General features: G+C 59.8%; 1 protein-coding gene across 1 annotated transcript; it reads left to right on the forward strand.

Annotated features, from left to right (window-relative positions):
• Window positions 1-6,968: 6,968 nt before the first annotated feature.
• MCM2 (minichromosome maintenance complex component 2) lies at window positions 6,969-24,551 on the forward strand. Its single transcript, XM_052637810.1, has 16 exons — window positions 6,969-7,013; window positions 7,427-7,659; window positions 12,156-12,331; window positions 12,410-12,667; window positions 12,773-12,992; window positions 13,059-13,266; window positions 14,639-14,773; window positions 14,956-15,147; window positions 19,765-19,858; window positions 20,467-20,717; window positions 20,820-20,946; window positions 21,302-21,414; window positions 22,140-22,385; window positions 23,165-23,347; window positions 23,563-23,718; window positions 23,915-24,551. Exons 1-16 carry the CDS (start codon window positions 7,008-7,010, stop codon window positions 24,023-24,025), a joined length of 2,709 nt encoding a protein of 902 aa, XP_052493770.1. The 5' UTR covers window positions 6,969-7,007; the 3' UTR covers window positions 24,026-24,551.
• Window positions 24,552-24,835: the final 284 nt, after the last annotated feature.

The following is a 24,835-nucleotide window of genomic DNA, read 5'->3' on the forward strand; positions in this document are numbered from 1 at the left end:
GGCCTGCTCTTCCCCCCCTGCGTCTGTGCCGGGTTTACTCCTCTGCCCGCCACCACGAGGCTCCGCCTGGCCGGGCCCCGCCTGTCTCCTCATCCTCATCCCTCCCACCCGCTTCTCTCTGGGTTCCCCGTTTCTCTTCCTTGACTACACCAAGCTTCCTTACCTGCGGGTCTGTCACTTAACACACACTTCCACTTGACACCCTAGCCAAAGTGGCTGTTCAGTCTCTGTAACACAAAGCCTTTTCGTTTTGTTCTCAGTTGCTACCAAAACTGGATTCTTTTTTCTGGGGGTGTTGACTTCATGGGAAATAGATGGGGAAACTGTGGAAACAGTGTCAGACTTTATTTGGGGGGAATCCAAAATCACTGCAGATGGTGACTGCATCCATGAAATTAAAAGATGCTTACTCCTTGGAAGGAACGTTATGACCAACCTAGACAGCATATTCAAAAGCACAGACATTACTTTGCCAACAAAGGTCCGTCTAGTCAAGGCTATGGTTTTTCCTGTGGTCATGTATGGACGTGAGAGTTGGAGTGTGAAGAAGGCTGAGCGCCGAAGAATTGATGCTTTTGAACTGTGCTGTTGGAGAAGACTCTTGAGAGTCCCTTGGACTGCAAGGAGATCCAACCAGTCCATCCTAAAGGAGATCAGTCCCAGGTGTTCATTGGGAGGACTGATGCTGAAGCTGAAACTCCAGTATTTTGGCCACCTCATGCGAAGAGTTACCTCACTGGAAGAGACTCTGATGGAGAGAGGGACTGAGGGCAGGAGGAGAAGGGAACAACAGAGGATGAGATGGCGGGATGGCATCACGGACTCGATGGACATGAGTTTGAGTGAACTCTGGGAGTTGGCGATGGACAGGGAGGCCTGGCGTGCTGCGATTCATGGGGTCACAAAGAGTCGGACACGACTGAGCAACTGAACTGAACTGAACTGAGTTGAAAGACACAACCAAGGTAAAGAGCAGGACAAGGAAGGATTTATTATCTGCAGCAAGTAAGGAGAACATCTGGGATCTTTCCCAAATTAATGCAAGTGCAAGCCCCTGAATGGGGTCTGACTCTTTGCAACCCCATCGGCTATACAGCGCATGGAGTTCTCCAGGCCAGAATACTGGGGTGGGTTCAGTTCAGTCACTCGGTCGAGTCTGACTCTGTGACTGTGGCAAGCCAGACCTCCCTGTCCATCACCAACTCCCGGAGTTTACTCAAACTCATGTCCATCGAGTCAGTGATGCCATCCAACCATCTCATACTCTGTCGTCCCCTCTCCTCCCGCCTTCAATCTTTCCCAGCATCGGGGTCTTTTCCAGTGAGTCAGTTCTTTGCATCAGGTGGCCAAAGTATTGGAGTTTCAGCATCAGTCCTTCCAGTGAATATTCGGGCCTGATTTCCTTTAGGATAGACTGGCTGGATCTGTGGCTGAGTTATCCAAATTTTCTGGCAGCACTTTTACAGCATTATCTTTTAGGATTTGAAACAGCTCAACTGGAATTCCATCACCTCCACTAGCTTTGTTCATAGTGATGCTCCCTAAGGCCCACTTGGACTTCGAATTCCAGGATGTGTGGCTCTAGGTACATGATCATACCATTATCGTTATCTGGGTCGTGAAGATCTTTTTTGTATAGTTCTTCTGTGTATTCTTGCCACCTTTTCTTAATATCTTCTGCTTCCGTTAGGTCCCTACCATTTCTGTCCTTTATTGAGCCCATTTTTGCATGAAATGTTCCCTTGGTATCTCTAATTTTCTTGAGATCTCTAGTCTTCCTCACTCAATTGTTTTCCTCTATTTCTTTAAATGATCACTGAAGAAGACTTTCTTCTCTCTCCTTGGATAGTCCAAAGAATATATCCAAAGATATATATAATCTTTGGAACTCTGCATTCAAGCAGGCGTATCTTTCCTTTTCTCCTTTGCCTTCTGCCTCTCTTCTTTCCATAGCTGTTTGTAAGACCTCCTCAGACAACCATTTTGCCTTCTTGCATTTCTTTTTCTTCGGGATGCTCTTGATCACTGCCTCCTGTACAATGTCACGAACCTCCATCCGTAGTTCTTCTTCAGGCACTCTGTCTATCAGATCTAATCCCTTGAATCTATTTGTCACTTCCACTGTATAATCGTAAGTGATTTGATTTAGGTCATACCCGAATGGCCTAGTGGTTTTCCCTACTTTCTTCAATTCAAGTCTGAATTTGGCAATAAGGAGTTCATGACGTGAGCCACAGTCAGCTCCCGGTCTTGTTTTTGCTGACTGTATAGAGCTTCTCCATCTTTGGCTGCAAAGAATATAATCAGTCTGATTTTGGTGTTGACCATCTGGTGATGTCCATGTGTAGCGTCTTCTCTTGTGTTATTGGAAGAGGGTGTTTGCTATGACCAGTGCGTTCTCTTGGCAAAACTCTATTAGCCTTTTCCCTGCTTCGTTTTGGACGCCAAAGCCAAATTTGCCTGTTACTCCAGGTATCTCTTGACTTCCTACTTTTGCATTCCAGTCCCCTATGGTGAAAAGGTCATCTTTTTTGGGTATTAGTTCTAGAAGGTCTTGTAGGTCTTCATAGAACTGTTTAACTTAAGCTTCTTCAGCACTACTGGTTGGGACATAGGCTTGGATTACCATGATATTGAATGTTTTCCCTTGGGAACAAACAGAGACCATTCTGTCATTTATGAGAGTGCACCCAAGTACTGCATTTCGGACTCTTTTGTTGACTATGAGGGCTACTCCATTTCTTCTAAGGGATTCTTGCCAACAGTAGTAGATATGATGGTTGTCTGAGTTAAATTCACCCATTCCAGCCTATCCCTTCTCCAGTGGATCTTCCTGACCCAGGAATTGAACCGTGGTCTCCGGCATTGCAGGCGGATTCTTTACCAACTGAGCTATCAGGGAAGCCCTATTTTAAGGGAAGGGTACATGCATATTCGTGAAGGGTCTTGGGCTATCCAAGCTTTAGTTAATTGAGGTCATATGGGTCAGAGACCATCCCTCAGGTTCCAGTTGGCCTGGTGATCGAGTCCTCAGGCTTGTCTTTACCACTGAAACAAAACAGGGCATATTTAGAACTGATGTCTTGTCCAGCATTGTTACTTCCGTTGCCTGATGACAGCTCGTCTCTGCATCCTTGTGTCCCCTTAACATCATTAATTACTGAGACCTGGTCCAGGGCAAGGACGGTGGCCAGTCTTAGATCCCCAATGACTTAGACCAAAACGGCTTCTCTCATGTCACGAAAGCCACGCCCAGGTCTCATTCTGGGCCTGCCCTATCTGCGTGCCTGCGTGCAAGTAGGCTGTCGCTCAGTTGTGTCCGACTCCTTGTGACCCTGTGGACTGCAGTCTGCCTGGATGCTGTGTCCATTGGGTTTTCCCAACAGGAATATTGGAGCGGGTTGCCATTTTCTTCTCCAGGAGATCTTCCTGACCCAGGCATCAAACCCACGACCTCTGCACTGGCAGGTGGAATCTTTACCACTCAGTCACCTGAGAAGCCCTTACCTGCTTACTCCAGCAGTCTCTCTAACAGGGTCGTGTTCTTTTAGTCACTTCCTGGTTCAGCATCAGCCTCCCCTAAGTAGAATGTCCGTGTTGTGGTGATAGAGCCGTGCTTATCACATTCCCTGAGTGTCCGGAGCCTGACTCAGGGCCTGGTGCACGTCGTAAGCACCCACTTATCACAGTAACGCCAAGATACACACCCGTGACACCACACTTTTTCCACATCTGGGCTGGAATGAGATCAGGCCCCGGTCTTTGCCTAGCTCCTGTTCGAAACGAGGGGAAGGTGAGGAGGCCAGCAGCTTGTGACCATCTGGGACCATCTGGGACTCAGTTTATCTGCCCTTCCCAGCCTGGACCCCAGTCAAAGTGCCATTTCTGCAGCAGCCCCTAGAAGCAGCGCTCCAGGAGGCGCCTGTGTCCCTGAATGGGCAGCTCCGAGAGTTTCTGCCCCGGGGGTTACCTGCATCACCCCCGCTCACCTGTAAGTGCCAACACAAGTCCCCGGCCACTTCTGACCTCCAGGGGCAGGAAGGGTCTGACCCCCATGCCAGGAAGGAGGGCAGGTGGGGTACACTGACCTGCCCTCCACCCTTGTTGTCTGAGATGGGACAGTTGCGGGGTGGAGGTCGGGGATGGGTTTTGTGCTCTGAGCTGTGAGCCCCCTGGAGGTTTCTGTGGGATCTCATTTGTGGAGTAATTAGGGCGCTTTCCTCGCCCTCTCCCTTCGGGGCAGAGGCACGCCTGCTTAGTGCCGCGCCCCCCTGCACAGAGGACAGAGCAGGGCAGCGGCGAGCCTCCACGAATGGGGCTTAATAAACACAGATCTGACCCCCAGGTGTCTCGCTTGCCCTACATCAGGCTTGCAGGAGGGTGAGCCTCTCAAGGCATGGCCCACAGGGGCAGCTCCTGCAGAACTGGGCTCCCTGAGCACAATGGACACGGTTGGTTCTGCTCAGCAGAGGGACTGCGCAGCAGAGGCTCCCAGCCAAGCCCGGCCCAGTCCCAGACCCACAGACACTGAGGTGATAACACGCTGACTGCTGTGAGCTGTTGGATTCCTTACCTGGCTTCCCCTCGAGTTCCCCGGCTCAGAGGAGTGCTGCCCCCCACCTCGTCTCCTGAGCCAGACTTCCACTGCATGGTGAAAGTGACGGTGTCAGCCGCTCAGTTATGGCCCGCCAGGCTCCTCTGTTCATGAAACTCCCCAGGCAAGAATACTGGAGTGGGTAGCCATGCTCTCCTCCACGGGATGTTCCAACTCCACCCTGGTCCTCCCTTTTGCTATCCTCCACTGACTCCACGGACATGAGTCTGAGTAAACTCTGGGAGTTGGTGATGGACAGGGAGGCCTGGTGTGCTACGGTCCATAGGGTCGTGAAGAGTCGGACGTGACTGAGCGACTGAACTGAGATGAACTGAACGGATCCTCAAGACCAATAAACTCTACCTCCTGAAGGCCTCTTGGATATCTGCACTTCCAGGGATCACTCCTGCCCCTACCAGGGTCCCCTCCTGAGATGCTTGCTCACCACAGAAGAGAGCAGGGCTCCAGCCCCACCCTGCTCCCCTGCCCTCATCCAGGCTGCCTCTGCCTGGAGGCAGAATGACCGCATATTCGTCCCTCTATGTCCTCGGGCGTTGGTTTTGGGCTCCCCGCAGACAACAAACTTCAAGGGTGCTCAGTTACTCATATAAAATGGCATGGTATCTGTACATCTCGCCTGCATATAACCAGCGTACACCCTTCTGTTCACTGTAGCCTCAAGATTATTCACAGTACCTTGCTGTTCCTGTTCAGTCCCTCAGTCGTGTCCGACTCTTTGCAGCCCCATGGACTGCAGCAGGCCAGGCCTCCCTGTCCTTCGTCATCTCCTGGAGTTTGCTCAAACTCATGTCCACTGAGTCAGGGACGCCGTCCAATCGTCTCATCCTCTGTCGTCCCCTTCTTCTCCTGCCTTCTGTCTTTCCCAGGGTCTTTTCTTCAGGGTCTTTTCTAATGAGTTTGCTGTTTGCATCAGGTGGCCGAAGTGTTGGGGCTTCAACTTCCGCATCAGTCCTTCCAATGAATATTCAGGACTGATTTCCTTTTGGATGGACTGGTTGGATCTCCTTGCAGTCCAAGGGACTCTCAAGAGCTTCTCCCACAACACAGTGCAAAAGCATCAATTCTATAGCGCTCAGTTTTCTTTGCGGTCCAATTCTCACATCCGTACATGATTATTGGAAAAACCATAGCTTTGACTAGACAAACCTCTGTCAGCAAAGTAATGTCTTTTTAATATGCTGTCTAGGTTCGTTATAGCTTTTCTTCCAAGGAGCAATCGTCATTTAATTTCATGGCTGCAGTTACCATCTGCAGTGATTTTGGAGCCCCCCAAAATAAAGTCTGTCACTGTTTCCATTGTTTCCCTGTCTATTTGCCATGCAGTGATGGGATCGGATGCCATGATCTTCGTCTTTTGAATGTTGAGTTTTAAGCCAGCTTTTTCACTCTGTTTCACTTTCATCAAGAGGCTCTGTCCATGGGGTTGTAAAGAGCTGGACACGACTGAGCGACTGAACTGAACTGAGCAATATCTAATACAATGCAAATTATATGCAAATAGGTATAAATACACTGTAAAAACCATATAAACAGTTGAGTGGCATACATCAAAACCAAGCTGATTTTTGGAATTGTCTTTTTTTTTTTTTCTAACCGCTCAGTTGGTTGAGTCCGCAGATTCGGAACTGACTGTAACTTTTTTAACTTGCCTCCATCCTCGTGCATCCCTGGCAGCCTAAAGGATTCTCCTAAAACCCAGGGAGCTCCAGTTCTCTAGAAAGATTTGGTTGCCTTTCGTGAGCTGGAGTCTCCAACGTCGTCGTCTTGTCCCTTCCAGGACATCACAAGAGGTCTGTCTACCAGGAGCTAGGGAAGTGCTCGCAGATGCCAGGGCGCCCCGCTCTCCACTTCTCTGCGCGGGAGGCTCTTGCTACTTGGAACTCCCCCTTGCATCTCGTCTGCCTCCAGAGGGCACCCCAACCTCGTCTCTCCTAGCGCCCTTGCCTTTTCGGCGCTTGAAGCGTTCAGCCTGAACTTTCGGAACAGTTGACATAACACAGTAAGACAGAGCCCTGAGCCTCCGTTGCCTCGTCTGTCAAATGGCCCCAGGGTGACCAAGTCGCGCAGCTGGCACGGGAGGTTGGTCCTCACTGCCTCCGCGGGTTGCAGCGTCTCAGGGGGCCCCGCAGCGTCGAGCGCGGGCTGGGCGGGGCCTCGAACGGGCTGGGCGGGGCCTCGGGGCGCGCTGGGCGGGCTTCGGGCGGCCTGGGCGGGGCCGCACGTGGCCACGCCCTCGACCCGCCCCTCAAGCGCCGGCCGGAAAGAACGCGGTCGCCGACGTCGTGACGTCGTGCCGCGTCAGCCGCTTCCCGGGCTTGCGCGGTCACGTGGGCCGCTTTTGGCGCGAAAGCTGGTCGCGGCGGACGGAGCGGGAGAGGAGCGCGGCGCGGAGATGGCGGTGAGCGCGGCGCGGGGCGCGGGGCGCGGGGCGCGGGGCGCGGGCCCGACTCGGCGCTCCGGTCGGGCGGGCCTGCCGGGCCTGCGGTCCCCCACCCCGGCGGCTCCCGGGCACCTCGGCCCGGCCGGCGCCTTCGGGCCCGCCTCCCCCCGCTGCTCTTCGTCAGCAGTCGCGCCTCCGGCCCAAGTGCCGGACCCCTTCGGGGGCGGCGGCCCTCGCGTCCCGCCTCCCCTGGGAGCTCCCCCCAGGGGCCGCAGCGGGCGGGAAGCCGGGCCAGGGGACGGCAGCAGGTGCAGAGGCGCAGGCCGGCGGGATCCGCGGTGCGGGGGGACAGGCCGACGCCCCGAGTCGGGGGCGACGTGCCGGGGAGCGCAGTCGGCCCTCGCCCGCTCCAAGCCTGTCCCCTCTCGCAGGAATCCTCCGAGTCCTTCACGGTGGCGTCCAGCCCGGGCCCGCGGCGGCGCGCCAGCGAGCCCCTCACCTCCAGCCCCGGGCGGAGCAGCTCCCGGCGCACGGATGCCCTGACCTCCAGCCCTGGCCGGGACCTTCCTCCCTTTGAGGATGAGTCGGAGGGACTGCTGGGCACCGAGGGGCCCCTGGAGGAGGAGGAGGACGGAGAGGAGCTTATTGGAGATGGCATGGAGAGGTATGCAGTTCCAGGCCCCGCGCTCCACGGTTCACACAGGGAATCCCTTCGGTGTCTGGCCTCCCTTGTTTGGGGTCCTGGAGAACCAGATACATCGGAGCCTCCTTGCCTTTGAACACATTTTGGTCCAGCTTCCAGGCGGAGACAGGTCTGTGGAGCCTCAGGGTACATACTTGTAACTTGCTGTGTCTACCTTACACCAGACCCTACCTAAGGCCCGGGGAAGACCCCCCCCCCCCCTGCCCCCGCCATGAGATGTGCACCCAGGGGGGTCTCTAATCTGGGGCCACGTCGGGGATCCCAACTGGGGAGGTCAAGAAGCAGGCAGCCAAGTTTCTCTGCAGCTTCAGACGAACTGGGGGTGGGGGTGGGTTTCTCTGCAGCTTCAGACGAACTGGGGGTGGGGGTGGGTTTCTCTGCAGCTTCAGACGAACTGGGGGTGGGGGTGGGTCTGATCAATCAAGCTTTGGATTCAGTTCAGCAGACAGCTACTGTGCCTCATCTATACCAGACCCCGTGTTCACCCTCAGTAACAAATGTGCAAACATGTACTCACGGTCATGGAGGCTTCATGCTATGACCGCGGAGTAGAGCTCTGAGTGCCCCAGGCTGGGCCCCACTACTGTCTGCCCGTGTTCACAGCCAGGACCCGGTCTGTACATTTGCCCCAGAATTGTCTGAACCCCCAGAGCCGCACAGGCATTCTGCCTTGGGGCCCTGTGGCTCTGACTCGGGGGTGCCAGCCTTTGTGTGTTCATGCCACCGCGCAGTCAGCGAGGCGAGCCCTGCGGGAGCGTCACACAGACTTTGAGGGCCACTGCGGACCATTTGTGCTGTTGGCGCAGATGCCAAGTCCTGGCAGATGGGCCCGGAGCAGCTTCCTCCCGGGCTGTGCGGGGCTGTGCGGGCAGGACGCCCCTCCCTTACTGCACTGCCTCTGCCCACCGCGCTCTGCTGCCCTGCCCTTCCAGTGCCAGGGCTCTGATAGAGGTTAGAGGACCGGTTGGGTCCAGTTAGGTTTTGTGTTTTGTAGCTTTTTAAAACGCGGTGTTCTCAAGGTATGGTTTCTATAGTACACAGGCTACGTCTTACAAGAACACAGTTCAGTGCTTCTCAGTAGACTTCCTGAGCTGTGCGGCCGTCAGCACAGTCCCGCTTTTCCGTCACCCCGGAAGATCCCTTGTACCTGGTCCAGTTCACCCATCCCCTCTCCCCACTGCTGGGCAGCCCATAGCCCGCCCCTGTTCCTTTGGTCTGCTGTCTGAGCACCTCTTACACGTAGGGTCTGTGGTGCGCGTGTCCCGTGTGTGACGGATGTTTGGTGTCCCGTGGTTTTCACGGTCCGTGTTGGATCACACGTCAGTACGTCAGTCCTTTTCCTGGCTGAGAAATGCTCTGTTTTATGGACAGGCTGCATTTTGTTTACCCGTTCATAGGTTGGAAGACACTTGGGTTCTTTGAAAGTTTTTAGCAATTGTGAATAGTGCTGCTGTGAGATTTTTATGTGAATGTGTGTTTAAATTCTCTTGAAATGGAATTCCAGGTCCTAGGAATGGCATGGTTGGGTGGTGTGATAATTCTAATGTTAATTTTTTGAGGAACTGCCAAACTGTTTTCCAAAGCAGTTGCATCGTTTTCAGTTCAGTTCAGTTGCTCAGTCGTGTCCGACTCTTTGTGACCCCATGAATCACAGCACGCCAGGCCTCTCTGTCCATCACCAACTCCCAGAGTTCACTCAGACTCACGTCCATCGAGTCCATGATGCCATCCAGCCATCTCATCCTCGGTCGTCCCCTTCTCCTCCTGCCCCCAATCCCTCCCAGCATCAGAGTCTTTTCCAGTGAGTCAACTCTTCGCATGAGGTGGCCAAAGTACTGGAGCTTCAGCTTTAGCATCATTCATTCCAAAGAAATCCCAGGGTTGATCTCTTTCAGAATGGACTGGTTGGATCTTCTTGCAGTCCAAGGGACTCTCAAGAGTCTTCTCCAACACCACAGTTCAAACGCATCAATTCTTCGGTGCTCAGCCTTCCTCACAGTCCAACTCTCACATCCATACATGACCACAGGAAAAACCATAGCCTTGACTAGATGGACCTTAGTCGGCAAAGTAATGTCTCTGCTTTTGAATATGCTGTCTAGGTTGGTCGTAACTTTTCTTCCAAGGAGTAAGCGTCTTTTAATTTCATGGCTGCAGTCACCATCTGCAGTGATTTTGGAGCCCAAAAAATAAAGTCTGACACTGTTTCCACTATTTCCCCATCTGTTTCCCATGAAGTGATGGGACCGGATGCCATGATCTTCGTTTTCTGAATGTTGAGCTTTAAGCCAACTTTTTCACTCCTCTTTCACTTTCCTCAAGAGGCTTTTTAGCTCCTCTTCACTTTCTGCCATAAGGGTGGTGTCATCTGCATATCTGAGGTTATTGATATTTCTCCCAGCAATCTTGATTCCAGCTTGCGCTTCTTCCAGCCCAGCGTTTCTCATGATGTACTCTGCATAGAAGTTAAATAAGCAGGGTGACCTTCCCACAAGTGCCGTCTGCTGGTCGATTTTTGCACATTCTCGCCAACACCCGATGTTTTCTGGGTTTTGTTAATAGCCAGCTTAATAGTCACGATGCGGTATCTTATTGTGGTCTTGGTTTCCTTTTCTCCGATGATCAGTGACATTGAGTATCTGCTCATCAGTGTATCTTTGGGAAATGTGTCTTCAGGTCTTTGCCCGTCGTTTAATTGGTTAGCTTGATTTCTTATTACTGAGTTGTAAGAGCTTTAAAACTCTTATTCTGGATACGCTTTTATCAGGTATGTGATTTGTAATTACTTTCTCCTCAACCTGTGGCTTTTTAAGCTTTAAAAAATGGTTTTGTTTGAGATGCATAATTAATTTTAAATTTTGCTGAGATCGAATTTATCAAATTTTTTTATGCAGACCAATTAGAATTTCACTGATGGCCTCTCACATAATGTGAAATCCTTAACAAGTCAGTTGTTGTTGCCATCCTCCAGTCGCTCAGCCGCGTCCGACTCTTCTCGACCCCATGGACTGAAGCACGTCTGGCCTCCCTGTTCTTCACCATCTCCCGGAGTTTGCTCAAACTCATATCCGTTGAGTTGGTGATGCCATCCAACCATCTCATCCTCGGTCGTCCCCTTCTCCTCCTGCCTTCTATATTTCCCAGCATCAGGGTCTTTTCTAATGAGTCTGCTCTTTCCATCAGGTGACCAGAGTATTGGAATTTCAACATCAGTCCTTTCAGTGAATATTCAGTGTTGATTTCCTTTAGGATTGACTGGTTGGATCTCCTTGCAGTCCAAGGGACTCTCAAGAGTCTTCTCCAACACCACAGTTCAAAAGCATCAGTTCTTCGATGCTCAGCCTTCTTTATGGTCCAACTCTCATATCCGTTCAGGAGTAATGGAAAAACCGTAGCTTTGACTAGACGGACCTTTGTCAGCAAAGTAACGTTTCTGCTTTTTCATGTGCTAAGTTTGTCATAGCTTTCCTTCCAAGGAGCAAGCATCAGACAGACAGGTACCTTTTCCCGGAGGACACTTTAGATTCGGGAACTGTTGGCCCAGAAATGAAGCTGGCTCTGGGTTTTGTTTCTGGGATCAGCATTACGGGATTATGTGTTTTGAGACTGTCGCTTGACAAGAGTTTATGGCACAAAAAAAAGAAAGTTAAGAAAGGCTGTTCCCCCATCACCACCTCCCCTGAGGGAATAAGAATCAAGAGGACTGCAGAGGGCCAGCGTGGAGTTGGAGCCAGCTGGGCCCCTGCTGTTGGGTCGACTGTGACACCCAGCCCTGTTGAGTGACCGGTGGCAGGAATCCCCTGAGCCTTGAGCTGGGATTCCTCCTCTTTCTGATGGAGGGCATGTATCTCTCCCAGAATGCCAGGGAGGGCAGCAGCGTTAGCTCTGAGGGTGGACATCGCTCCGTCCAGTAACTGGTGGTCAGGTGGAAGGTCTCTCCCTGCTAGGAGGGTGGAGCCGCGGGTGTGTTTGGGATAGGCTACTTGGGCTGGTGTGGGTGGGCCTCCCGGGTCCAGGGTTCTAGGTGGGGCTGCCAGAGGCCCTGCGGGAGGGGAGCGCTCCTGCCCTAGGGGAGCTGGGTAGGTGCTCTGGAGGCCCTTCCGGAGAGGGGGTTGGTGGGTCCTCTGACTCCTTTCCCTTTGGGTGCCCAGAGCTCCCCTTTTCGTGTGGAAGATGCACACGAAGTGAGCTTTCCTGTCTGCCGCACCGAGGGTGAGGTCAGGGGCATCAGGTCACTCGTGCGGTGTGCCCGCCTCCAGCCAGTCCCCAGACCGACTTCTGCAGGACGTCTTCCCGGGCACAGTGTCCTCAGCATCTCTGTCTTTGCAGGCACCGTGTGTGTGGGGGGGGGGGGGCGTCCCTGAGGACCCTCGTGGGCCTCTGGAGCCTTGGGGGCCCAGATCCTGGTGCTCTTGTTGGCGGTTTGGGTGCTGACACCGCCTGTCTGGGCCCTGCAGGGACTACCGCGCCATCCCGGAGCTGGATGTCTATGAGGCTGAGGGGCTGGCCCTGGACGACGAGGACGTGGAGGAGCTGACGGCCAGTCAGAGGGAGGCGGCCGAGCGGGTCATGCGGCAGCGCGACCGGGAGGCGGGCCGTGGCCTGGGCCGCATGCGTCGCGGGCTCCTGTACGGTGGGTTTTCGGGGAGCCTGGGGCGGGGCGGGGGAAGGGGGGGCGCGGAGCCGGCCCTGAGCGCCTCCCGGCTCGCAGACAGCGACGACGAGGAGGAGGAGCGCCCCAGCCGGAAGCGGCGGCAGGTGGAGCGGGCCACGGAGGACGGCGAGGAGGAGGACATGATCGAGAGCGTGGAGAACCTGGAGGACCTCAAGGGCCACTCCGTGCGCGAGTGGGTGAGCATGGCCGGCCCGCGCCTGGAGATCCACCACCGCTTCAAGAACTTCCTGCGCACCCACGTGGACGGCCGCGGGCACAACGTCTTCAAAGAGCGTATCAGTGACATGTGCAAAGGTGAGCCCGACATGTGCAAAGGTGAGCGCGCCCTGCGGACGGACGCGCTGGGGACGTGGGGCGGGCCCCTCCTGCTCAGCCTGCCTGCCCCGCCCCGCCCCCCAGAGAACCGCGAGAGCCTGGTGGTGAACTACGAGGACCTGGCGGCCCGGGAGCACGTGCTGGCCTACTTCCTGCCCGAGGCGCCCGCCGAGCTGCTGCAGATCTTCGACGAGGCGGCCCTGGAGGTGGTGCTGGCCATGTACCCCAAGTACGACCGCATCGCCAGCCGCATCCACGTGCGCATCTCCCACCTGCCGCTGGTGGAGGAGCTGCGCTCGCTCCGGTGAGTGCCCCCCTCCCCCCAAGGCCGGGTCTGCAAGCCGGGCCCTCTGACGCCCCGCCCCCGCAGGCAGCTGCACCTGAACCAGCTGATCCGCACCAGCGGCGTGGTGACCAGCTGCACCGGCGTCCTGCCCCAGCTCAGCGTGGTCAAGTACAACTGCAACAAGTGCGGCTTCGTGCTGGGGCCCTTCTGCCAGTCCCAGAACCAGGAGGTGAAGCCGGGCTCCTGCCCCGAGTGCCAGTCAGCCGGCCCCTTTGAGGTCAACATGGAGGAGGTGAGTGCCAGCCAGACCTCGAGGTGGTCCAGATGCTTCCGTTTGAAACATCAGCGTTTACTGCTGTCTAGCAAATGGGAAGATCTGGAGAACTGCCCCTGCTTCCCCAGAGCCCTGCCCACAGCAAGTGGCGGGCTTGTCCTGACTCCCTGGGACCCGTCTGGCCTCTCGCAAAGTCACGATTGCCCTGTAGGGAGACTCTGCTGTGCCGTCTGCGGGAGGCCCTACTTGAAGGCTCTGGGCCTTAAGCGCCTAGACGCGTAATGCTCAGCTTTGTCCATGTTGGGGGGGCCATCACGACCCCTGTGTGGGGTGCACATCTCTCCACCGTCTGCTGCTGTGAGTGTCAGGCTGACCCCTCACTGCTCCACAAATCTGAGAAGCGCCCAGGTTGGAGCTGCCTTGCCAGGGAGTGCCTGGCAGCCCACTGCCAGAGTCTGACCTGTTCAAAGTCAGGTGCGCCTTGACTTGGGGAGGGTGGCTGCAGGGCGGGGCTCCAGGTGAGCCCCTGCCTTTGCCCAGAGGCCCCCACCCCTGCCCCCGTCTCGCTGGTCCCCTCCACTTACGGTTACCCTGCCACACACGTTGCTCTGGACGCCTCCTGCCCAGGAGCACAGGCATGGGCTCTGCGTGCGGGGACAGGAACTCGTGGGGAGTGGTCCTCACAGTGGAGATCGCGGAGGGCGTGCTCGGTGCCCAGGGCGGGCCTGGGTTAGTGGGTCTTCAGCACCGCGTGGGGGCAGGTGCTGTCCTGGGTCCCATCTGGCCAATAAAGTAACAGCAGGCTGTCCGGCTAGGAGGTGGCCCAGAGGGTTGGAACTCAGGCCTTTTGACCCGGACCGTGTGCATTTAGCCACCGTCACGTAGCTCTTCTGGATGGTAGGGAAACGAGGCTGTTAGTCTGTACGCACTGTGCTGCCCCGTGATTTGAGAGCAGGCCCACCTCTGGTGTAACTCGCTTCCTGGGTGCTGGTTTGATGCTTTTCCCGTGACCTGACTTCCCCTGTGTGGCCTCACCTGCAGTGTTCACGCCCCACCCCACGGGGTGGCACAGGGAGCCTCGTCCGCCGGCGTCACTCAGCTCAGGTCACAGAGCAGCCCGGTTCCCATAGCCACACACGCGGGATGAGCTGCAGGGCCCGGAGCCGGCTACGCGTCTGCGGAGGGAGGCGGCCGGAGCAGAGGTGGGGTGGGGTGCCAGTGCCCGTGGTTCCCTGCCCTCTCTCGGCCTGCGTCTCCTCGTCACCAGTGAGGATAACAAGCTGCACTCCCTGCCCGGGGCCGCGGCCCAGTCAGGTGACGAGCCGGTGCTCAGACCCCGGCCTCTGCCGCCGGGCAGGACGGCCCCCGAGACCGAGTCTGTCCTCTGCAGACCGTCTACCGGAACTACCAGCGCATCCGAATCCAGGAGAGCCCCGGCAAAGTGGCAGCGGGCCGGCTGCCCCGCTCCAAGGACGCCATCCTCCTCGCGGACCTGGTGGACAGCTGCAAGCCGGGGGACGAGATTGTGAGTGCCCAGGGCCGAGGGAGCTGGGGTGGGCACTGTGGCTGGGCCGAGCTTCTGTTGGGGTGCAGCGGCCGGGTGCCACACTTCTGCTGAGTTCGGCTCTCTCGGACCAGGGGCCCTGGGGAGAGGCAAGGTGGGGCCCGCCCCAGGTCGGGCCCCCTGACCTCTCGGCCCCCCCCCAGGAGCTGACCGGCATCTACCACAACAACTACGATGGGGCTCTCAACACCGCCAACGGCTTCCCGGTCTTTGCCACCGTCATCCTTGCCAACCACGTGGCCAAGAAGGACAACAAGGTGGCCGTGGGCGAGCTGACCGACGAGGACGTGAAGATGATCACCAGCCTCTCCAAGGACCAGCAGATCGGGGAGAAGGCAGGTGGAAGGTTGGGGAGGGGGCCGCTGCCACAGAGCCTGGGTACCTAGGGTCGCACCCCAGCCACCGCAAGCCTCTGTCTTGGTTCCGGGCCTTGGAAGCTCGGCCCTCGTTTTGATTCCCGTGTCCGCTGAGTCTGTGTGCCTCGACGCGGGCTGTGCTCTCAGGGAAGAGCACCAGGAGGCCTCTCGGAGCCCGTGTTGCGTCCGGAGGACGGGGGAGTGCTCGGGCTGGACCGGAAACGTGGGAGCAGGAGGAACTCGGCGGGGGGTCATCCCCGGTGTCACCCGCCTCCCCGCGATCTGCCTCCTGGAAGAGCGCTCCCCAGTGCGGGCTGTCATTTGCCCTTGAACGGCAGGCGTGTTTGCGGAGGCTGGAGAGACGGGGTTTACTGTCTGGACATGAAGATATAAGTGGTTTCTAAGCAGTGCCGGGCTGAGGAGCGGTAACTATATCAAGATGAGAGGAAGGGAAGGACTCTGTTCTCTGCTTTCTGTCACTGTCCTTGACGTAACGGGAACACTGTGTGTGTGCTCAGTCACGTCTGACTCTTTGGAACCCAAAGGAAGTCCTCTCTGGGAAATCCAGAGAGGTTTCCAAGGGTGGGGACTCCGTGTCCCGGGCACACATCAGCCCCTGAGGGTCCGCGCGTGAGCACGCTTGCGACAGTCTTGGTCGCAGGGCGCATGGTTCCTGTCCTTGAGTCCTGCCGGGTCTGTGCTTGGCCCCTCAGGTCCCCCTCGCCTCCCCTCGCCTGCCACTTGCTGTCCACCTGTCGCCGCACTGCCTGCTGTCTCCCGGGCTGCTCTCTGCCTGCAGCACAGGGCCCTGCACCCCACTGGCGCGGTTACCCATCCGCCGAGATTGGCCCCCCCCCGGGGGGACAGGACTCACGGGTCTGCCAGCGCTCTGGGTCGGGGGGCGCTCCGGGGCTGCGCCCAGGCCTCCAGCAGGGGGTTGGACCTGGTCATCGCCCTCGCGGGGGCTCCTCCTTTCCTGGGTCCCGGTAACACCTCGGCCCCTCTTGCCTCCCTGAAGAAAACCAGGGCTGGCGTGACAGACGCGTTCAGACTCCCGATGAGCGTTTGGGCCGGTTTCCAAGGGTGGGGACTCCGTGTCCCGGGCACACGTCAGCTTGCCTGCGCGTGCACCTGTTTGTGGGCAGTGGGGGTTCCACGTGGGGGTCTGCGGCCCTCCCAGCCCCCTGCCCTGCCTGTGCCGTGGCCTCCCGCCCCTCACCTGCTCTGCTGGTCTGCAGAGCGAGGCAGCTGGATTCTGAACAGGGTGGCGCCGAGGGTGCCCGTCGCCGCCGAGCCCAGGAAGCTGCTCCCTTCTGCGTCCGTCTGTCCGGGCTGGTCTCTGACATTTCCGGGAAGAGTCTAGGGGGGCCCTCAGCCCTGCCTGCTCCTTGCCCGTGATGCTCAGATCAAGGCCTCGGGTGGACGAGGCGACCCCTCCACACCCGCCCGTCTGAGCCCCGTGGGGGGTTGGCCAGCAGTGGCCTCGTGTCGAGTCTGCCGTTAGGGTGGGCGTTCTCGCCAGCCACTGGGAACGCCTCTGCGATTCTAGAGGCGCGTTGAAAGGATTACAGGCAGGTCCAGAAGCAGTTAGGCTCTTTGACCCGCTCGGGCCGGAGTCTGCAGACCCGGCGACGGTGGGGTCAGCACGCCCTGTGTGCCGGCGGGCTTTGGCGCGTGGTTTTCTCTGTCTTTAACGCTTGCATGAGTGATTCCTTAGAATTAGACTTCCCCTAGAAATGTGGGCGCCCAGGTTTGGACAGTCCGAGCCAGGCGCTCCGTACTGCTGGCGTGCTCTGTGGCTGCTGCCCTGAGCTGGCTCTACCCCGTCTCGCCGTCTGCTGCCGTGGTTGGTTCCTCCCACCCGAGTCCCACCGCCCACCCGGCCCCCCGTCTGGCCGTGTTGGGTTTTGTGAGCTCGGCCTCTGTTGGGCGAGGCTTCTGAGAGATGGGGCTCCTGCCTGATGCGGAGACCCTGGAGATGGATGGGGGTGCAGAGCCGGGAGCTGGACTCGGGCTTGAGTTCCAGCGTTGTGCTTCATGTGGTGGGGTGAGCAGCCCGACTGTGGGGCTGGGGCGGGGTCGTGCCCAGCCCTGGGGCCATCTGAAAGGTGAGTCCGTGGGCACATGGGGTGGCTGCAGCCGCCACCTCTCTGTCCAGCAGGCGGACGGGGCAGGAGACCGTGCTCGTGGGGCGGGAGGATGAGCTCAGACGGCAGGGGCGCCTCCGTGTGGTGGGTGGCAGGCAGGGCCCGCAGGGTTCGGCGGGAGCAGAGGAGTTTGGGGTTGTCCCGCCCTGTGCTCAGCAGCGGGCGGCTCATTCCTCCCGTGACACGGAGGTCAAGAGGGTAAGTGGACTAACCCCGGGGAAGCGAATGTCTCCCCCTCAGGTCTGGGCTTGATGATGTCTGTCTCACCAGGCGCTGAAAACACCGTCATTTCCGGCCCTTGGGCCACAGCGAGGCCCCAGGGAGTCTGCAGGCACGGCAGCGGGAAGCCAGCTGCTGCCCTCAGTCCCGCGGGGGACGTCACCTCATCCTGCCGCGTGCCTGGTGCCCACACAGTGCCGGCCGCGGTCTGGGCGGAGGGTCTTGGCTGGCAGTCCTGACCCCCAGGACGTGTGGGCGGACGAGCAGCCCACGGTGACTGTCTCCCGACAGAGATGGGGCCTTAGTAGGAGGCTCACTGAGTGCTTGGGAGTGAGCGATTTGCAGAGGGTGGGCTGTGTTGTGTTACTCGTGATGTCGGGGATTGCGTGAGGTGCTCACATCACGGGGCTCACACGGGGCGGGGTGGGGGTCTTGCTTGGCTGGCCAGCTTCCAGCCCTGCTCCCAGGGGCCACCCTCTGCTTCCTCTGTGGGGCTCCCCTGTGTGGGAGTGTCTGTGGGGACACGGCTCAGGTTTTGAGTCGGGTGTGGTGGTGTGAGGACCCCCCGGGGCCTTTGCTGGCATGTCTGCTCCTTGAGGTCGGGGCTGGTCTGCTCTGTGGGGTGCCTCCTGGTGCCACCGATTCAGACCTGGGGTGGCACCGGCACCTAGGTCAGTGAGTCTGCAAGAGGCTGTCTTCCCTGAGCCCGGGCCTGCCGCCGCCTCACACCGAAATCGTGTAGTTGGTCCTGAGTGTCGACACTCGAGGGCCCCCACGGTTCCCTGGTGGTCTTCCTTCTCCGAAGAGCTTCCTGCAGTCGGCGTCCAGGCGCGGTCGGTCCGTGTGTGGGGACGGTTGGCCGTCTCCTGCCCTGAGGTGTCCCCTCCAGCCCGTCTTTCGCTGCAGTTTTTCTGTGGGAGGCCCAGGTCGTTTGTCCTCCAAGCCTTCTGCAGCCCGAACGCTGCCACACTTGTCCTGCACGAGCACGTTCCTGTCGCCTGCTTCCGTAAATCGTTCGGAGGCTTGGTCAGACGGGGCGGGTTTTTCTTGGGTGGGGTCTGAGGTGGACCCCCAGGGGCAGGCAGAGCCCACTTGTCTCTGCCGTGTGCAGCCCAGACACGCTTTCGCTGTGTGGGTCCTTCACAGGGGCTGTGGGAGGCCCGGCCTCTGGCTCGGCTCTGCCCCTTCCCTGCCAGACGTCCTGGGCCCAGAGAAGCTTTTCTTCGTCAACTACCTAACTGCCCCGGGGGCTCCTGGAGGAAAAGCAAGATGGTGCTCATTTCCCTTGATTCACCAGTTTTCAGGGTATAAAGAGTGTTCCCCCCAACCCGAGCTTCAGGGTCAGCGCAGACGTGGGCCCGACGTCGCTGGGGTTTGGCTCCTCGGTCAGCGCCCCTTGGCGCCCTGTGTCCATGCCTTGCCAGTGACCTCATTCACGTCGGCTCCCGGCCGGCGCCCACGGGCAGATCTGGGTGCATCCTTGCTGTCCTGCGTGTTTCTGCACGCTTCCTGCCCCGGACTGTGCGTCAGCGCTGCCCCCAGCGCACCCGCCGGAAGTGTGGTTCTCCTCTCGGTGGGGGTGGCCCCAGGGAGAGAGACAGGCCCCCAGGGCACGGCCCTGGACACTGTCCCCGCTGCACACAGGCCTGCCGCTGCTCAGGCCGGGTCTTGCAGTAGGTTTTAGGGGCGAGGAAAGGACTAGCAGAAGGGCCCATGCTGTGAAAACAGGCGTCGCCTCCAGACGGACCACGTGCAGCCAGGCGGGAGGCAGTCGGCAGGGCTGGGCCCGTTCCCAGGAGGGTGTGCAGGTCACCCGTGCACGGGACGGACCGCCCGCCCATGCCCTGGTCCAGGGGTCAGATCCCAGCGTCCCCCTTCAGGGCACTCGAGGGCCCCCTTCCCGAGATGGATGCTGGTCCAGCCACCTGGTCTGAGCTGCATTGGGTTTGTGGAAGTGGTGGGTCTGCAGGGCCCCCTCACGGGGTGGGGCGGGAGGCCGAGGACGGAGGCGGTCATTTCTATCAGAAGACGTCTCTGACATCTCTCGTTGTATCTTCAGGCTCGCATGGATTTTGAGAGAGCCTTTCTCCCTGTTAAACACACACACACACTCCTCCCAGGGAAGCCCTCCAGTTCTGTGACTCGGAAGGAGGCCCCGAGTCGGCGGACGGGGACACTTGTGCGGGGCTGGAGCACACGGCTGACTGTTCCCATCTCCCCTCACCCCCAGATCTTTGCCAGCATCGCTCCTTCCATCTACGGGCACGAGGACATCAAGCGAGGCCTGGCACTGGCCCTGTTCGGAGGGGAGCCCAAGAACCCTGGTGAGCAGGGGCGGGCCATCCCGTGGGGAGATGCGAGCGTGTGTCTGTCCCCTCCCCTTCTCGACCCTCGAGGCCCTGTGGGCCGCCTGCTCGGCTTGGGCCCTCCTGTAGGTCACGGGTCAGGGGTGAGGCGGTGCGGGGGCAGACCCGTGCGGTAATTCGTGTGGACCTCATCAGAGCGTCTCCGTCTCCAAGGCCGGCATCGTCACCTCCCTGCAGGCCCGCTGCGCGTGGGCTGACACGTAAAGCAGCATGGCATCTGGAGCGTGTTGCTCCCCACACGCGCACTGCTGCCTGCCTGTGAGGGGCTGTCCGGCCTCGCCCCCCGTGGGCGCACCCAGCGTGGGCTCCTCCTCCCGAGTGACCGTGTCCTGGTCCGCCCGGGCTGCGTCCAGCTGTCCTCCTGGCGCGAGAGCTCACGCACGGCCTCTGAGGTTCACGTCACGAAGAGCATCTTGGCGTCCACCCCCCATCCCGGGGCCCCCGCTCCTCTGGGTTCTGTGCTCACAGGGGAAAGGCGTCCTGGGCGTCCCACCTCTCTCCCGGAAGAAGCTCATGTCGGTGGTGCTGGGCTGGGGGGTCATCCTGAGCCCGTCACCCCTCTGCAGGCGGCAAGCACAAGGTGCGCGGCGACATCAACGTGCTGCTGTGTGGGGACCCCGGCACAGCCAAGTCGCAGTTCCTCAAGTACGTGGAGAAGGTGTCCAGCCGGGCCATCTTCACCACCGGCCAGGGTGCCTCGGCCGTGGGCCTCACCGCATATGTTCAGCGCCACCCGGTCAGCCGGGAGTGGACCCTGGAGGCTGGCGCCCTGGTGCTGGCTGACCGAGGAGTGTGCCTCATTGACGAGTTTGACAAGGTGGGGCCCTGGGCCGCGGAGGTGTGCGCGGGCCTGGGTGGGGAGCCCGGGGCTGCATCCGAGCGAGCGGGCGCGTCAAGAGCCCCATTGGCCCCCGCGCAGATGAGCGACCAGGACAGGACCAGCGTCCACGAGGCCATGGAACAGCAGAGCATCTCCGTGTGCAAGGCCGGCATCGTGGCCTCCCTGCAGGCCCGCTGCGCCGTCATCGCCGCCGCCAACCCCGTAGGTAGGGGCGCGCCGGGGCCCGGGCCCCGCCACCCGTCCGAGGGAGGGACCCGGCCTCGGAAGGCGCGCCCCTCTCCCGCGCCGCGTGTGGGGGCAGGGGCGGAAGGCCGGAGACGCCCCAACCCTCGCGGAGCCGCGCGCCCGGGGGCCGGGAGGAGCGCCTGGTACGTCCCGTCGGGCAGGGCTGGCGCTGGTCTCAGCCTGCACGTGGCTGGAGGGCCGTGGACCCATGTGGACGCCCAGGGCGGGCGCTGTGTCCGTCGACTCCCCTCCCACCACTGCGGCCACGCGGGTTTGGTCAAGAAGAGGGTCCTCTGGGAGCAGGAGCCCTGAGACCAACCGCCTCTGTGTCCCAGGCGGCCGCTACGACCCCTCACTCACCTTCTCGGAGAACGTGGACCTCACCGAGCCCATCATCTCCCGCTTTGACGTCCTGTGTGTGGTCAGGGACACGGTGGACCCCGTGCAGGTACGCAGCCCGGGGCCTGGGGCTGTGTGCTGAGCTCGGGGGCCTCAAGTGGGTCCCGGGGTGGCAGGCTCGGAAGGGCCGCTTGACGGTCGTGGGCTCCACGCTTGTTCTGAGTCCAGAGGTCCTTGATTTCTGTCCTTGGCCGCCCCCTCCCCCGGTGTGCCCACGCTCCACCACTGCCTCCCGAGTCCACTTGCTTCTCGCTGCTCCAGCCCCACCCCAGCCCCTCCTCTGGCGTGCGCCCTGCAGCCTTGGTGCTGGTCTCCCGGCCTCCACCCTCAGAGCCACCCAGCTCCCCTGTCAGAAGCAGCTGTCTGTGCGGACACGGGGCGGGGGTGGGGGGGGGTCCTGCCTCCGCTCGGCCTCTCCTTCCTCACTAACGGAGCCCGCCGTCCCGCGAGGTCTCCCCCCGCTCCTCTCGCACTCCCTCGTGACCTCTCGCTTGGGCTTCACGCGCATTCCAGGTGTCGTGACTGGGGCTCTGCTGACCCCAGTGGGGGTCCGGTCCTCGGGCCTCCAGCCCACCCTTCTGCCTCTCTTCACCCTGTAGCTAAACCCACCCACCCCCAGTCTCCTCTGCCGTTCTGGGGGTGCGCCCCACTCACTGTCCACGCTCCCCCCGCCCTGGAGTTTTGGGTCCACAGTGAGCAGAGGACGCATTGTTGGAGGGTGTTGTAGGGGGTTTATGGTCTCACCGGACTCACCCTGCTCCTCTGCCATCTCAGGATGAGATGCTGGCCCGTTTCGTGGTCGGCAGCCACGTCAGACACCACCCCAGCAACAAGGAGGACGGGGGCCCAGGGGGCGCCCCGGAGCCTGCTATGCCCAACACCTACGGCGTGGAGCCCCTGCCCCAGGAGGTGCTGAGGAAGTACATCACCTACGCCAAGGAGAAGGTCCACCCGAAGCTCAACCAGATGGACCAGGACAAGGTGGCCAAGATGTACAGTGACCTGAGGAAGGAGTCCATGGTGAGGGCCCTGCCCCCGAGCCCCGTCCGCGTGGTTAGTGGGCCCAGAGCAGGGCAGAGGCCCGAACGGCGTGGCGCTCAGGCGGCCTCCCAGTCCGTTCACCAGTCAGTGCGGTCGCTCAGGCCTGCCTGACTCTCTGCGACCCCGTGGACTGCAGCACGCCAGGGCTCCCTGTCCATCACCAACTCCCGGAGCTTGCCCAAACATGTCCTTCAAGTCGGTGATGCCACCCAGCCGTCTCATCCTCTGTCGTCCCCTTCTCCGGCCTTTGCTCTTTCCCAGCATCAGGGTCTGTTCCAGTGAGTCCGTTTGTTTATAGACGGAACTTACGTGCATATGCGTGCGCCTCAGTGTGGGGCTGGTTCTGGTTCGCTCCTCGTGGAGGGAGAATTTAAGGGCAGGTTGCTCCCTCACCCGCCGAGTCCCACAGCCATCTTCCTCGCCTCCCCCTGACCGTTGTCACTGGCGCGGGCCTTTGCAGAGGGATAGGGCAGGCTTCACAGGAGCAGTCTGTCCACCCATGGTCACGGCACCGTGGGGCCCCTGGTGTCGGACAGAGACAAGCACAGCCGCCCCCAGGCGTGTGCACTGTAGATGCCAGGAGCTGGCGGGCGTAGCGGGCGTGAGCCTTCGCGCTTCGTGTGAGTGGAAGTGCGCGCGCAGCTGGCTCAGGCGGCCTCCCTGCTGCGGAGTGGTCAGCCGGGCCCTTGGCAGTGCCCGCCCTGTGGCTCCTCCTGGCCTGGCTGCCCCACAGCACCCTGACGCGGCCCCCCCTCCAGGCCACCGGCAGCATCCCCATCACCGTGCGGCACATCGAGTCCATGATTCGCATGGCCGAGGCCCATGCGCGCATGCACCTGCGGGACTACGTCATGGAGGACGACGTGAACATGGCCATCCGCGTGATGCTCGAGAGCTTCGTGGACACGCAGAAGTTCAGCGTCATGCGTGGCATGCGGAAGGTGGGCCCGGCCATCTGTGGGTGGGGCATGGAGCTCAGGAGGCAGGGGCGCCTGGCTGCGGGTGCAGGGCTTGAGCTGCGTGGGTGGAGCACGGGAGGTGGGGCCGGTGCCTTGTGGGCGGGGCATGGGGGCGGGGCCTGGGCTACATGGGCGGGGCATAGAGCAGGGAGGTGGGGCGTGAGCCCTGGCTGGAGGCTTACTTGCTGTTCTCTCAGACGTTTGCCCGCTACCTGTCGTTCCGCCGGGACAACAATGAGCTGCTGCTGTTCATCCTGAAGCAGCTGGTGGCCGAGCAGGTGACCTATCAGCGTAACCGCTTCGGGGCTCAGCAGGACACGATCGAGGTTCCCGAGAAGGACTTGGCGGACAAGGTACGGGCGTGGCGGGGCTGGGTGGTCGGAACGCGCGCGTCTCCCTCGTCCTGCCAAGGAGCCCGGCTGGGCCAGCTCGCAGCTTGTCTGAGTTCAGGGGCGTCGGCAGGCTGCGCTTCTGAGCTCCGTGCCCAGTGGCAGATTGTCCGGCGGGAGCCCGCGGTCTGCAGCGCTCATCCGACGTCCCCTCTCTCAGGCCCGGCAAATCAACATCCACAACCTGTCCGCCTTCTACGACAGCGAGCTCTTCCGGGTGCACAAGTTCACCCACGACCGGAAGCGCAAGGTCATCCTGCAGCAGTTCTAGCGTCCGGGCTTCACTCTGCCCCGGGGCCCAAAGCCAGATGGCGCGGGCTCCCCCGCCGGCGTCCGCCTGGGTAGCTGTTTCTTCTGCTCTGCCGTCTGGGGACTCGTCTCGCAGGGCTGCGTTTTCAGCACCCGCCTCCCACCAGCTGCACCCCCTGCAGGAGGTTTGCCTCCCCTCCTTCGAAGTGCTTGTACTCAGGACCCGGAGTGGAGGAGGCCGCTGTGCTGGGGGACCGAAGCCGTAAGGGTTTCACCAGAGTTGTTGGCCTCTTGGCCTGAGTTCCGGACTTGCAGTCCCGGGACTGAACTGTGTCCCACCGGCTTGTCTCGGCTCCGGTGAGTAGAGACAGCCTGTGGGTCAGCACAGCCTGGCGCCCTCTGACAGCCCCACAGCCTTAGCTTGTGGCGATAGGGGCGGGATGGGGTGGAGGGGGAGGGTCCTTGGAGCCGGGCCACCCCCTGCCGGTTGCTGGGATGGTCTGCTCTGCCTGGTTGTCTTCCCATGCTGTCTTTTGTACATTCAGTTCTTCTTTCTATGGTTTTAGTTTTTAATAAAGTCGAGTAAACCTGAATATTGGCGTCTGTCCAGTTTTCATGGGAGAACCCAGGCTTTCTTGTGCTTCCCTCCGAGGTTCTCTGCTTCTGCTTCTGCCTCTGGCTTCCTGCGGGTGTGGATCAGGCTGATGGGGGGGTTGCTTTGTGGGTGTGGGTCTCTCTGGGGAGTTTGGTTAAAACTTGCTGTCTGTATGGGACCAAGGGACCTTGGGACAGGCTTGTACACCCGGAGGGGCTGGTGGTGCTCGCCCCGGCA

This window comes from Budorcas taxicolor, chromosome 1, assembly GCF_023091745.1.
Source record: "Budorcas taxicolor isolate Tak-1 chromosome 1, Takin1.1, whole genome shotgun sequence".
Lineage (NCBI taxonomy): Eukaryota > Metazoa > Chordata > Mammalia > Artiodactyla > Bovidae > Budorcas > Budorcas taxicolor.

Excerpts from the sequence above, each read along its gene's own strand:
- MCM2 (XM_052637810.1), top strand. Across the intron at positions 20,718-20,819 it reads TCATTGACGAGTTTGACAAG|ATGAGCGACCAGGACAGGAC; the intron begins GTGGGGCCCTGG and ends GCCCCCGCGCAG. Across the intron at positions 20,947-21,301 it reads CGCCGCCGCCAACCCCGTAG|GCGGCCGCTACGACCCCTCA; the intron begins GTAGGGGCGCGC and ends TCTGTGTCCCAG.